The sequence below is a fragment of the Anoplophora glabripennis genome, unplaced genomic scaffold, assembly GCF_000390285.2.
Source record: "Anoplophora glabripennis isolate ALB-LARVAE unplaced genomic scaffold, Agla_2.0 scaffold470, whole genome shotgun sequence".
Classification (NCBI taxonomy): domain Eukaryota; kingdom Metazoa; phylum Arthropoda; class Insecta; order Coleoptera; family Cerambycidae; genus Anoplophora; species Anoplophora glabripennis.
The window spans coordinates 305,960-321,286 of NW_019416552.1; the positions used below are offsets into that span (position 1 = coordinate 305,960).

General features: G+C 32.7%; 1 protein-coding gene across 4 annotated transcripts in view; it reads right to left on the reverse strand.

Moving 5' to 3' along the window:
• LOC108911393 (collagen and calcium-binding EGF domain-containing protein 1-like) overlaps positions 1 to 10,146 on the reverse strand; it is a 52,227-nt gene extending 42,081 nt beyond the window's left edge. Inside the window, exons 1-3 of one of the 4 annotated variants that reach the window (XM_018716325.1) lie at positions 9,997 to 10,146; positions 3,479 to 3,826; positions 494 to 619 (exon numbers count right to left, since the gene is read on the reverse strand). In XM_018716325.1, coding sequence (XP_018571841.1) covers positions 494 to 619; positions 3,479 to 3,630 — 278 coding nt within the window. In that variant the 5' untranslated portion in view covers positions 3,631 to 3,826; positions 9,997 to 10,146. Of the gene's footprint in view, positions 1 to 493; positions 620 to 3,478; positions 3,830 to 9,919 lie in introns of all 4 variants that reach the window. The other 3 variants (XM_018716327.1, XM_018716324.1, XM_018716323.1) reach the window with 3 other exon arrangements.
• Between the last annotated feature and the right edge of the window lie 5,181 nt (positions 10,147 to 15,327).

Genomic DNA, 15,327 nt, shown 5'->3' on the forward strand with positions numbered 1-15,327 from the left:
CTTACACTACACAAAGCAACTTCACAAACTAAAATAAAAAAACATAATGAAGGGGTGATGTCGTATTCGGCCATTCACGTTTCGTGGCGAACAAGTTTGTTTTTTACCCTTTTACCATCCTGTTATATTACACCAGCTATGAAGTCAACTGAGAGTAGTGACTTTTTAAAGGCGGTGATAACGCATGTGTACTGAACAGCAGAGGCTAATCACTGTTGCTTTTCGTAAGCGTTCGGAACAAGATTGGGTTCTGCTTAAATTTAAACTCTTCACGGTTTAATTTTGTTACCCTTATGTTTATCTTTGATTAATTTAATATATCTAGCACCGATTGGCTGCTGAAGCGTCTGAATAAGAAAAGGCCTGCTTTATTTGATTACAAAAAAAAATTCAAACTATGACCTCCACTTAACGTTACATGCTGTATATTTCGTTTTGTTTTATTTATTTTACAGAAGAAAATTTCACGTTAATGTCGATATACTCTACTCACCTGCCTAATAAGTATACGTAATCCTTGCAGCAATGCCTCCTGGTGCAGTCAACCCATTTGCCTCCTACGTTGCACTTATATCTCGTTGTTATGACGTTGCTAGAGGGGCACTCCAGAGTTTCTGGTCTGGAAACGTGAGCTTATTTAGTCCAAATCACGTACATGTACATATTAGCAATGTATAAAATAATAAAATTAATGCAGTGCGATGGCTATTTATGGACGAGTATAATTTGGGGGGTCAATTTTAACAGTCCTTTTGAGATACGAAGAGTTCGACAACTTTTTCGTTGAAGTCGTGTATCTGTTTTATTTCCTTGTCATATTGTATTTCTTAAAAATATCATTATCCTTTTTAACAACTTTCACTTTCGACTTCACGCCTTCAGAATTTGCAGTTAGCATTAGATTTACTTAAAAGAGTCAAAATAGAAATATGAATATAAAAGGTGTAATCGTTTCATGGTTTATTGCAAAGGACAAAAATATAAGCAGTGTTCAAAGATGAAATCTTCAACTTATCAGCTAAATTATGATGAAGTTAATAAATTTAAAGGACCCCGCAATAATCTTATGGAAATTGGGTTTCTGTCAAATTGTCTGAATTTTTGATATGTTGTAGATTTTGTCATCCTGATCAAAAGTCTCCATGGAGTGCCAAAATGAACATTTTGGCAGCTACGGAGCTGCCAAAGCTCCCCTGACCCGTTGCAAAACTATTCATTTTCAATACTGTTTACAGATGTCAAAAGCATATTTTAATTATTCTAATATATAGGGTAATGCTTTTGAGGTCACTGGAATCAACCCTCAAATTGACCGTTGACAGCTGTCAATACACTGTCAACGAAGAATATAAAAATAAATATTCTCTTTTCACATTGAGAGTTTGGGCTTTTGAGCGAGCTGAATTCAATTCTCATGCCAAATTGGCAAAATTGACAGTTGACAGCTGTCAATTCACTGTCAACGAGGAATATAAAAGTAAATATCCTCTTTTTACATTGTCGTCCTGTATAAAATGACCAAAGTGAGGAAGACTTCATAGTTTTTGATAGTTCTTGCAAATATGCCATCATTACATTCTCGAAAAATGATTTAACGTCGTTTTTTAATCTCCATTCCATAAATCTTTGGTAAGTAAATGACCCCGCAGATTCCTTATGGAAAATGGCTTCCAGCCAATAGTTCTGAAAATTTGGATTTGAATAGTTCTCGAAGCTTAGATAAAAAGTTGTCATAGGCCCTAAGCTGAGAAAATTATATTTTTCGAAATATAGTGGTCGAAAGGTAGGAGTAGAATTGAAGAAGACTCATTGTAAGGTCAAATGAAGAGAAGCCGTGCAATCTGTCCAAAACACATATTTCTTAGATTGTCGGGGTTACTGAATCCGAATCAGCCATCCATTCGAGTATACAGATGAGTGCCAAACTCACATCAAGGTCAAATGAAGGTTCCTTATGGAAAATCGATTTTAGCCGATGGTTCAGTGAATTCAAATAGTTCTTGAAGCGTAGATTAAAAATAATCGTAGGTTTTTTTTTCAATGTGTATTAATATTGTAATATAACAACCCCGGGTTCGATCGAAAAAAAAAAAAAATAAATGTAGTTGTGGCCAGAAATATGTGATCGTCATAAGGCATATATAATTTATACCTCGCGGTGCTATAACTCCTAGCTTTCATCGACTACATCTCGGAAAATATCATTTTCTCAGCTTAGTGGCTATGATAACTTTTTATCTACGCTTCGAGAACTATTCAAATCCAAAGTTTCAAAACTATCGGCTGAAAGCTATTTTCCATAAGGAACCTGCGGGGTCCTTTGTATCGATATTCATATTTGACCGTAACGAGCGTTGTTTTTAGCAGCTTCTGCAATTTCACTAATATTGGGTGGAGTTAAATTTTCTATTTCACTCTCACTCGACATTTTTTATGTAATCAAACTAATTTTGTTTTGTAATATTACCCTCACATACAAATATGATTTAAGATTATGTCAGTTTTTGAATAGGTTTGCTTGTATTGACCGTTGCTAGGAAAACTGTACGATTTTTTTACCAAGCTGTGCGATTTTTTTACCGTACGTAACAGTAATCTTATATTGATCGCAGACAGTGTGTTTTTAAGTATTTACAGTAGTGATCGTAGGTAAATTGTTTTACGCATCATTGCCATCGGTTCCACAATCTAAATGGCATCTATTATAGATCGCATCATCAAGTTTCTTGTTGAGAACGACCATTCGACATTTACTGATGTTATATTTGCATAATTAAATAAGTCAGTAGGTATAGTTATGAATTGTTTGAAGACAACTAAAATCGTAAAAGAAATCGTTCGATTACAGGGAAATCGGCGATTAAACCGACAGTTATAACGAATGAAAAGTAATTTTTATAATTTCACAAAAAATTTACCTATTACTTTTATTGCAGTGAAATCTAATAGAACATAATATATTATTTAACCACATTACATATAATATGTTTTTATAATAATATAATTAAATTATTCAATTTACCTTTGTGTTTGTAGTAGAAAGTAATATTGACTANTTTTCATGGTACCAACCCAGGTTGTTTTTAGTATTTGTGTTTTCTTTGTTTAATCAAAATTTTCCTGTACGTTATTTGTTGTAAATTATTGTATATCAAGGTATGAATAAATCATTATTGATGCTATTATTGTCATTATTATTATATTCATAATTTTTGTTTCTAAAAATTTTGTTGTCGATACCTTTTATGGGACATTTAGATATTTTTTATTGCCAAGCAACCATTAGACTTAGCAATATTGTCTCTTTGTTTCATCTATTTCAAGCAACTTCGATACATTAAAACTAATAAAATTGGTTGCTTTTATTTTTTCATGGCCAACTGTTTGTAATGCTTATTTATGTGAGTAACATTATAAATCCCCTTCCAAGTACGCTTTGAAGTATAGGAGCTAATTAAATTAATGAAAAGCCACTTACCCGCTTGCGAAGGCGACCTCGTCGAGCGCATCGAGGTAGTACCCGTCCTGCGACGACAGGACCTCCTCGACGGGGTCCTGCGACGTGGGCGGACAGAGGAGGAGCGCCAGCGAAACGGCCCCCAGCAGCAGTGGTGCGATCTCTGTAGTCATATTCAGCAAACTAGCATGCCATTTACATCTTAGCAGTAACCGCTGATGTGTACGTTTGTTTACATAATTTGCAGCCTCACAAAGCACCTTAATGGGCTACACTGGGGGTTTTCCGGCTCCTAATGTCCTTGGGTTGTCTGCGGACGTGACTGTAAAGCTCGCATTAGGCTCGTTTGTGGGGTTTGAAATGTGTCTGCTGCTATTAAAGGTAAAGATTTAGAAAATATGAAAAAATATGAAAATAATGGGCCAAATGGCATAGGTCAAATATGAACATTATAACTAAACATGCCTTGGTATAATGTTGTGGGAAAAACATACATGATATTAAAGTTAAAATCATTTTTTCGTATTAATCGACAACGCTGTCGTAAAGTTTAGAAATAAATCATTTCTTAATATAAAAAAATCATAATTTATGTATTAATCAGAGGGTGCCGCATCAGCACTACCTGATGATGAATTTCTCTTTATCTTTTTTTTTAACAAAACGTTCTGAGTTGGTTGGTAGAGGTACTTCGTGTGCTGCAATGTTGACCTTAATGAAGAAGATAATGATGGATGCAAATATAAACAAATATTACATTTACTTTTCTTCGTAAAAATTTAAAATTTGAAGATACGTATGTTTAACTCTTATTTTTTAATTTTAAGCAAATACAATCAGTGTCAAAGAACTTTATTTTTTTTTACTAAAGTAAATATTACGTAAGTATTAAATTTATTGTAAGTCACAAAAAAATAAAGATTTTCGTCAATATTAACTTTAAAAAAGTATAAACTAAATGATATCGCATTGGCAAAGTTTTACGTTAATATGCAACATTTCGTTTTACCGACTCATGATTGGTATAATTTTTTACGATATTTCATTCAACCAATCAGCGATCGGATTATATCGAGTGGAGACGCAATGATTTCTTACTGTTTATTGTAAACGAATGATTATGACCGATGACGCTAAATTCACATTTGTGCATTTCTCAGTGGCGGCGTCCGTGTTTATTTTCGTGCTATCATAGTTTTATCGTTTCTTTTGCTTCAATATTAAACCGTACATATTTCTAATCAAATTTTGAGGTTAATAATATTTTTATTTCAGAATTCATTATGTAATGGCTCATCTTCGAAGCGGAATTCGAAATGAAGACGGGTCATGGACATACTCTTTACAATCCTGTATCGAACAATTTATGAAAATTCCAGACGCAAAAATTGACTTTGACACTTTCTTAAACCTAACTGTGTTATTGTCAAAAGATTTGAGAAACCAAACAATGCATTTACAAAGGAAAATATACGGACAGATCAACTACACTTACAGAAAATGTCATCGATAATATACAGCAACGAATAAATCAAAGTGTTACAATGTCCGTATCAAAGTTGTCTGCTCGAACATATATTTTTTTTGTTCAGTTCGCGCAAATATTCTCAAATTTAGTTTGTCTCTAAAACATTTTAACTTTGAAATTTTTANATTTTTTTCTTGGATTTCTCGTCGACAACTTAGCAACTATTCGTTTTAGACAAAAATGGAAGAGGAAAAAAAGTTTTGTAATTAAATTTTGAACAAGATAGAGTCAGTTGCAATTCGAAAAAACAGTTATTGTTGTTGCAAAAATCGGAAAAATCATTTAAAAAATTGCAAAAAATGCTAGTTTATTTGTCAATTTTTTTCAGACACTTGAATAATACCTAGGATATTCATACTATTCCTAATTAAACTTCTTAGTGTATAAAATCATCACACCAAATTTCATCCGATTCGGTTTTTACATAATAATTGTTTAATTTTTTTAAATTAAAAAATGTTCAAAATCAAATTTCTAAAAATCTAAAGCTTTTGAATACTTGAAAATTTCACCACAAAAAGAAGAGCTTGCAAGCTTTAACATGCTTTTTGAAAAATTCAAATCGGACGATTAGGTGAGCCGTGGTGATTGTTTAAACATTTTCGCTATTTTAACGCGTATAAACAATTGCAATAATTTAATGTTTTTTTCATTTTTTTTTTATTTTAAAATATGGTTTGAAAGTACTCGGAAAGACCAGTATTTAAAAAAAACTGATGATCCGCCCATTATTTTCGGAGTTATAGCCCGTTAAAGTTAACCTTTATTTACAGCAAAACTATAAGGGTATAAGGGTTGTTTTTTGAACTAATAGGTTTGTCATTCCGAGTACTTTCCAGATATAAATCTTCAAAATTTGCAATCACGGGCGTCCCATTTAAAATATCACTCAAAGATATTCAATGAATGAAAATATCCATAAGAGAGTGAATTTGTGGATAACTAGTAAAGGACATCATTTTGAACATAATATGTGATGTTTTATCGCAAATATGGCAATATAGGTTACTAATAGTTTATGAATTTGAATTTGCAGCGAAGGAAAATGGTTTGCAAATTAATGTAACATTTTCGTAATGTTATTTTATCTATAATAAAAAGTAAACCGTCTATGTTTATTTTACTCTGTATTTAATTAAAAATAAGAATAAATCGTTTTACGTTCACATCATATTCATTTTGTTTTCATAGTGAAGATTTGCAATTTGTTCGTGAACAAATGAAGTTTAATAGTTTTCTCCTTTTAATAAGCATTTAAACGGATAAACAAAAGTAGTTTCGATGGTATCTAATACTAAATTATATGCATAGGGCGATTAGTTCGTTCTTATGATAAAAGTACAAAATTTCCAAACGTTATAAATAAAATATTTAAGCGAAACAGGGTTTCATTATTAAAAAATCAGAAAATAATTAAGCATTCATCTCTAGTTAATCTATCAAATTTTAAACGACTAAGGTTACGAAGAAATACGGGGAAGTTTTATCTACGCCTTCGATGTCTCACGTCGTTATGAAAAGAAATAGTTCCTCGGCATACCACGTAGGAGTGCAACCATTTTTTTCGCGGTGTAGACAGCCAACTTTATTACCTGTCATACCCCGTGAGATTACATAAATCATTTACTTGATATTTAGTCTGTCACCGGGCCCTTTATTGAGAAATGAAAGACTTGTCTGCTGCAATTTGAGCTCTAAAAGGTCGCCATATACCTATCGGGGATCCTTTTACCGAAAAATCGAGTCCGTTCGGCCGAAATAAGTCGCCTGGTTCCAACTCAAAGCACGCTAAATGAACTTGAGTTCACGACAAAAAAAAGGCATTTGAAAGTCTAACGGGAAACACTGAACTATATTTTGTATGAGAGTCTTTAAATATATCTAAAAAGAATATGCAAGGGTTGAATATTTTGAAGATTACCTAGATGTCTACATTTAACTATATACAGGGTGCGCCATTAGTGCGTTGAAGTACGATATCTCCTTTATTATAGAAGATATCAAAAAAAGTTATTTACAAAAATTGTAGCCAACTTAAAACTACACATTTTAAAATTATTTTCGTATATACAGAGTGTTACGTATTACCAGGGTGGACCAAACATACTATTTTTAAATGGGACACCCTATATATATGATTTCAAATTTAGATTAAGCTCATATCTCCCATGCTTCCAATATAGGGTTTAATTATGTTATACAGGGTATTTCAAAAGTTATGGTCAATTGTATACGAGAATCATTATCATTTCAGCGTGCTGTATACCCTAAACAGAACAACTTAACAATATTTTTTTACAGACATAACTTTTTGATATTGGTGCAGTTTTACGAGAAAGTGCTATTTCTTTATTATTGCAACAGCTGAAAATAATGAATCACCCTGTATTTTATTTTACAAACTGAAAATACATTTTATGTTCTTTCATTTTTATAAAGCATTCCCAATCATTAATATCTGAGATATTTATCATTTGAGTTGGCTGTGGGCAAATGACAGTATGACAAATTGTAAATTGTAAATAAAACATTACAAAATATCCGTTGTTAAGACGAAATTCTTATAATATTAACCAACTTGTTATAATCTGAATTTTTTAAAAACTCTATTTTTGTTATTAAATGGTAAATACTCGTATATCAGAAATTATAGGGAATAATAGTTTTTCTGCAAAAAATTTTGGTATAAAAGAGTCAAACTGGAGGCTATTTGAGAAAGCAATCCTAAGTCAAATGTAGAAATAGTAAGATCTTTCTATCGTGGTTATTTTTAAATCTTCGTAGAGGGTGCTAGAAAATCAGCAACGTTGCAAGATACTTCTTTATTTAACAGTTTCAATGTGTCACGGATGTGTTTTTACACATATAATTTGTTATTTTAGGTATTTTTGGGTGATAGTACCAATCATGCCTATTTTCGTGGTTTGCAATCATTGTAGTTATTTTTCGCAAAATCATCAGCTAAGAATCTTGTCAATTGCATAGCTAGATTGATATATCGAAGACAAATTTTTGAACTTATTTGAATCAGGTTAATTCTGTTAGAGTAAAGATAAAATTGTTGTAATTATGAAAGATTACTCTCAATAGACTCATTTACATCTTACATCACATAGTTAAAACACAAATTAATTGTATTAAATACACATTTAATATTCGCCCTATACAGGGTGAGTCATTAATAATGGTACACAGCTTAATGGCAAATTGTTAACGTCAAAATATAGCGATTGAGCCAAACATGCCTTAATCAATTGTTGCTCCTTTTCGTTCTACAGGGTGTTAAAGTTGAACAAATATTTTCGATTTTCCTTGCTTGAGAATCTTTTATAATTAATAATTTCTTAAGATATGAATAATAAAATTTTCAGTTGCTGTAATGTTTGTCTTAATTCTTAACTTAGGTTTGGTATCTTTTGACCTGATAATTTTCTAATTTAATGCCCGCCGAATCTTAGAAACTTAAAACGTCTGTAACTCGAAAACGGTTGAGTTTATCGGTTTGTAACATATATACCTTTTTTATTTAGAACTAAATGTAGTTGAATAATTTCTACTTAAATAATTCAAAATTGTAAAATATAAAAAGTTAGACATATTTTTACATTGTTAGGGCAGTATAACTAGCGCCCCCTAGATGTTACCCCAACACAGTTTGCATATTCGTATTTGCTACCTCAAAAAACGTAGAACTATATATTTTCAAAACAATCGGTCCACACCTAATTAAAATATAGCAAAAAGTCGAAAATATTTTTTTAACCTTAACACCCTGTAAAACGAAAAGGAGCGTGTTTAACTCAATCGCTATGTTTTGACGTTAACAATCTGCCATTAAGCTGTGTACCATTATTAATGACTCACCCTGTATAATTGATAAACAAATTGATATTTATCTGACACTTTTCTGCGATGAAAGTACATGTTTGGAATTTACATTTCCATCGTGACTTGCGATTGTGTTCGTCATTGTACGCGACAAGAAACAAAGCTCGTCTCTTTTCCCACGTATCACCCACTCAAATACCTGGTTTAGCAGATCAGATGGCGATATCTTTTCAAAGCGCATTCGGTGTTCTCCAACAATTCAATTTTCTCGGAACAGGAAGGAAAACGATTCGGGGTAGGTTTCCAGCGTACACACATATGACTAATAGCTCAAAGTATGTTTCCGAGTCGGCTTGTCTTTAATCTCGGCTGTTTCAAATTCAATTTGGGTAAATAAGGAAACGGGCGAGGGAAATCGTCGAAATAAATGGGAAAGTACTTTATGCGCTCGTTCCAGGGTAACTTATTAAATTAAAATGCTGAGATTAATTCGATGAACTATGTTTTTGATATTCCGATGCAAAAAACCAAATACAAGATATATTTAATGAAAGAAAATTATCACAACTGAATACTGTTGAAATAAATTATTGTAAGAATGCGGTCACAAAATCTGGAAACACCTTGTACGTCGTCGTGTATTTTAATTATGCCATCAATTGTCACATTTATGTCAATATAATCCAACTGGGATTAAAATCTATTTGGTATTAATCCAACGAATGACCCTATAACAACTTCATAATTTCATAATGCTGCCAACAATGTCCATAATGATAATTTATGGATACTTATATCTTATTAACTGTTCGAATATATGTATGTACGTTAATTTACCCAAATAAAGATCACCATTAATTCTGTTACGCCACAATTAATCCCTTACGTAATTAATTTGGCGTGAAAATCGTTTTGCATGGAACAGCGAAGCTAAAAAACGAAACATGCGACGAGTCTGATTCCATACTCAGGTAAAAATTTATGGAAATTTACACAGTGAATCTCTTGCTAAACAAAACAAAAGAAATTAACCATAATATACTCTAATATAAACACTTGGGAATTTTATGCGGACTATTTGTAACTTTTATAAAGGAAATTATTACCTTCTCCCCTAACTCATATCCGGATAATCCAAATTTCGTCGTAACTTACTAATATATTTCGGTAATAAAACACTTACACTCAAAGAACAGTGTTTGGTGTCTCGCGGCACAGTAATTCCAATTTAAAACGTAATTTGGAGCACATAAAAGACAGAATTGTTACTTTACTTCCAGAACGGAATTCTTTACTGGTATATGCTCTACGAAATGTGTAACACGCCACTTACGCCTCTAGCGCTAAGAGCTCTGGATGGGAAATATGTGCTACATAAATATAATACGGATATGTATGCGCAATTAGAGAACGTCTAGTACGGTAGTTTTATTGGTTCGTTTTGTAAAGGAGTTTATAAAACAAGAACTGCATTAGAAACGGCGATAAAATGTGTGAAGTAATAATAATGAAATTATTATTTTTGAACGACAAGAGAAACACAAAATAGTCACTTTCAGTAATAAGAGAAGTACCTCAGGGGTTTATATAAGGTGTAACTTTAAACGGGGCTCAATAGTTTAGTATGTGTTAAACAGAATATTGATATGCGGCGTGCGATGTGCAATATGCGATGTGGGATGTGCGAAGAGGGGCGTGTGACGTGTGATGTGACACGTGTGACGTTTGGAGTGCAAAGTGACGCGACGTGTGATAATGCCGATGATAAAAGAAACTCTGTAAAACGAAATATTGATGACTTTGTATCTGTGTAACGGTATTTTGTAGCGGTATTTTGTAGGAGTCTAATCCTTTTTTTATAAATCTAAACAAACTTGAGCAGAAGAAAAGTAAAAAAGAAATACTTTTTTGTTTTAAAGCAAGCTTCTAGTTTTAATATTAAGTGGGTTATTTCGAATTTCAATTAGCGGGTGCAGCGAGTTCAGGGCCCAAGTAATTACTGCATTTAACTCCGACTTGTGCGTTAATGAATCATCAACACTGGCGCCATAAGTTTATAGTTCCACACCAATTAATCTTTCCAAGTAAACCCCGTTAAAAATTCTAACTTACAAACTAATTTGCTGTAACGTTTCCGTTATTAACCAGGCAAGCGTCGTTTATAAATTATTATTGGATTTGATGAACTTGCCTAAATGGAATTCCCCCTTTTCTCGACTACATTAATCCCAGCGCAAACGCCAAAAAGAGAAAGGGCCAAATTTACTGGGCGAGCGAAATGTACAATATAAAACCTTAGTTAAAAACCTAAATTTTGTCCTACATAATTTTCTAGTTTATCTGTTTATTTAATTATAGAACAAAATTAAATGGATGATTAAAAAATTAATTACACTCTTTAAATTTTTCTACAAAGATTTGTACTTTTAGTGGTAGTTGATTAAATCACTAAATTGTGATTCACCAGGATCGGGATTGCGTTTTTTTTTTCTTTTAGAACGAAAGATTACTTTATTATCCAACATGGGCTCCATTAACTTAAGGGGGGGGGATAGTCATATTTAAAATATCAAAATAAACAATAGGGTTGTTGACTATAAAAACAAACCATATACAAATTGTTGTTGATACAAAGATTTTATATAAAAGAACCTGCCTGTATAGTAAAATTTTAAATATATGACAAATTAGTGGTAGAAATCATTTATGAATTTTGCGTTACTTAAAAACTAGTCTGACGTCATAGGGGGCAATTGAACAAGAAGCTAGTAACGATCCTATTGCATAATTTTGAAGAAGAAAATATGTCAAAATTGTATGTCAAACCCTGTTGCCCTGTTTCCTGTTTTTTAAACAAAAGTGATACTAGTGACAGCAGTCTATCAATTAAGAGTATTTGTGATAGTTATTATTAATTTCCTGATTGTAATGGATTCAACAAAATTTAAGTGGTGTTTTGTTCCACATCCCACATAGCCAATTGCATTATCTCCATAAGACTCCCGAACTGCACTATAATTTTCCATAAATAAATAGGTATTTATATAAATAAACACAATAAAATCTTTCATTAAATATATTGATCCTTACGTGACTGCTTTTATACCCCTGATTTCGCCAATATTAAAACGGTCGTCTCTTTTTAAAAATTCAATTCATGATAAAATATAAATTTTCCATAAAATTTCGCTAAAAGCTTTCACAAATACCGTTTCACACATTCCGCTTTAATTCTAAGGGAAAATATTAAATGATTATTACTAAATAATAATTTTACTTAATAAAGGAATTCGAATATTTAGGAAAATAACTCGTAGACTTGAAAATAAAACTGACAGGCTGACACTACTGTCAGTGTTGACAGAGCGTCCTCTTCCAATGTTTTTCCTTTACGCAATCATTTACACATAACGTCACAGCCGTTTTGAAATGTTATAAAAAAATCAGTTTTAAATAATTATTTTAAAACTGTTCTGACGCATTTCTCAATCTCTAATTGTGTATACACACTAGCTAGTACGTATAGAATTATATTATTTACTCTTTGAAATTTGGTCAACAACCCTATTCCCTTTTAGGTGTAAGATATGTGATGTAAAATCTAAATTATTTTCCATATACAGGGTGATTCATTAACAATGGGAAAATCGAAAGCTGAAGATACTACACGTAAAATGGTGACCATTGACGCAAATATGCCTTATCCGAAAGTTGATAATTTCGGATATACAGGGTGTTGAAAGTAAAAATTTTAAATCGTTTTTTTGCGATTATTCAGAAACTATGTAGGTTAGGAACTTGAAAATTTGTGAAACTATATTTTTTTAAGCGACGAATAAGATGCGTGTTGTAATTTCAGCATTGCTCATAGAGGGCGCCACTTATGACCTATTTTAACGAACATTTAGTTAATAACTTTTTACCCTGTATGTATACAAACCTGTATACTGTACTGTATGTATACCCTGTATGTATATGAAACTTGATTCAAAACCTGAAAGAGCAATAATTTTTCCATGAATTATGTACTCTTGTTTTATTTCAGTATTTCGATCCGTTTTCGAAAAAAAATCGATTTAACGAACACTGTTTTGATAATACGAGAAATTAAAAGTGAAACAAACGGTTTCTTCATGTTATTACAACAATGAATGATAAAACAAATGAAATACGTAATAATGATTTAAAATAATAATTGGTCGAAGAATCCACCGTTGACACTGATACACTTCACACAACGCTTTCTGAGATATCTTCAGGTTTGAAACAACATATTGGGATTGCGTCTGACTTCGCTGGCAGCGATTCGTATTCTTTGGCACAACTCTTCACAGGAACCAATAGATTCTTTGTAAACTATATCTTTCATTCGAGACCAAAAAGAAAAATAAAGAGGATTGAAGACTGCACTTCTGAGTGGCAAAGCAAAAATGCTTACATGGCCAATCCAGGGATTTGGAAAAATTACATTTAAATATGCACGCACTGACCGAGAAAAATACGATGGAGTTCCGTCGTGCATGAACCACATGTCTCTTCTTAAATAAAGTAGAACTTCTTCAAGCCGTGGAAGCATTTTTGCTTGGCCACCCAGAAGACCAGACTTCATCCTCTTGATTTTTCTATTTGCCTCGAATGAAAGATATCATTTACAAAGCATCTATTGGTTCGTATGAAGACTTGTGGCAAAGAATACAAATCGCTGCCAACGAAGTAAGTTGTAATAACATGAAGAAACACTTAGTTTGTTTCTCTATTACTTTCACGCATCGAGATACCGAGATGAAACAAGAGTACATAATTAATGGAAAAATTATTGCTCTTTCAGGTTTTGAATCAAATTTCATACAGAGTTAAGTTATTAACTAAATTTTCGGTAAAATTGGACGTAAGTGGCGCCCTCTATGGGCAACGCTGAATTTACAACACGCATCTTATTCAGGTTTCTAACCTACATATTTTCAGAATAGTCGCAATAAAAACGATTTAAAATTTTAACTTTCAACACCCTGTATTTCCGAAACTATCAACTTTCGGATAAGGCATGTTTACGCCAATGGTCACCATTTCACGTGTAGTATCTTCGAATTTCCCATTGCTAATGGTTCACCCTGTATATAAATGTAATCCACATCATTGATATATTCATGGTAGTGACAGCTCATAGTTTTAGAAGTAAAGAGGTTAACTATTCCCTTCCTCCCTTTACCCATCTTAAATGGTGCCTATGCTATCCAGCACTATTGTCAATTTAACAGCAGATATTTTACAGCAGATGTAGTGTATTTCAAATAAATTGGATCGAAAAAAAAAGTGTTTGGTGTATGGAGTAAAATTTGTAGCATGCGTTAAAAGAAGAAGAATGGATTTCATTGATCTCTGTGTTTATGTGGCCAGTGGTCTTCTACCTGATACATCATCTTCGCCGTCCAATATTTGATTATTTCAAATATTTTTTTTTTGTTTCATCAAACGCATCGTAGATCAAACGTGTCCGCATCCCATCGAACGACTGATGTTAGCGTCGTAAGATTGTATTTTGTAATGATATTGAAGCTGCAACTAGAGAGTCCCTTCTCAAAAGAACGCTGCTTGTGAACAACTATAAAGCGAGACTTAATGGCTTTGTAATATCTAACGTTCTTTTGATAAAAGCTATTTCCAAATAAATAGAGCGCCAACTGCCGGCATCATTTATTAGCCGGTTTTTGTACAGTTCCATTTACAGCTCTATCTGATTCCAGATGAATATTTCAGCAAAGCAATAGGGTAATGGAGCAGTGGAACATTCGATTCCTGCTCTCCAACTACAATATAGCATAACCAAGGAAGCCATAAATCGAATGTTAAATCATTCGGCCATTTCTCTCGGCTGTAATGGCCATTGGGGAGATACCATCTTACAAAGTATATCTGGATGGCTGCCATGCATACTCCCGCTTATCTGCAAGTACGTGCATGTACGTTTTCTTATATTACTTTCAGGAATTCCACTGTAAATTTCCTGGGTACGTCAGTGCCCCCGTCACGTTTAAACGGAGGAATGCCTTGTTATCCGCCCTTAGTACATTGTCTCGCTGCTCTCATATTTCCATTACATCGAGTCATAATAATAACACTTCAAAGATACCGCTTCCGAGATTCTACAGTATCTACAGTCGATATTATATTCATATTTCATGGGATTTATCGGAGGAACGAAGGAAATCTGGACCCTCTTGTGAAAAACATTCATGAATTGTTCCTTATCAAGCGTTTTATCTTGTTAAAAGAATAGGAATTGAAATCCGTTTTGTCTGACAAACTACCACAGTATTCGATGGATATCGCCCGACAAAATATGTCCAACAAACCTATTTGAACAATTTTGTAGAAAAATAATCATTAGTTTGGAAAGATGCAAAAATCGGACGTATTGTAAATTAATTGCTCATTAAAAATTTAGTTACTTTATTTTATTTTTACTTTGTTACCTTTATCCTTTGTTCAACGCTGTGTAAACTGATAAGTATTA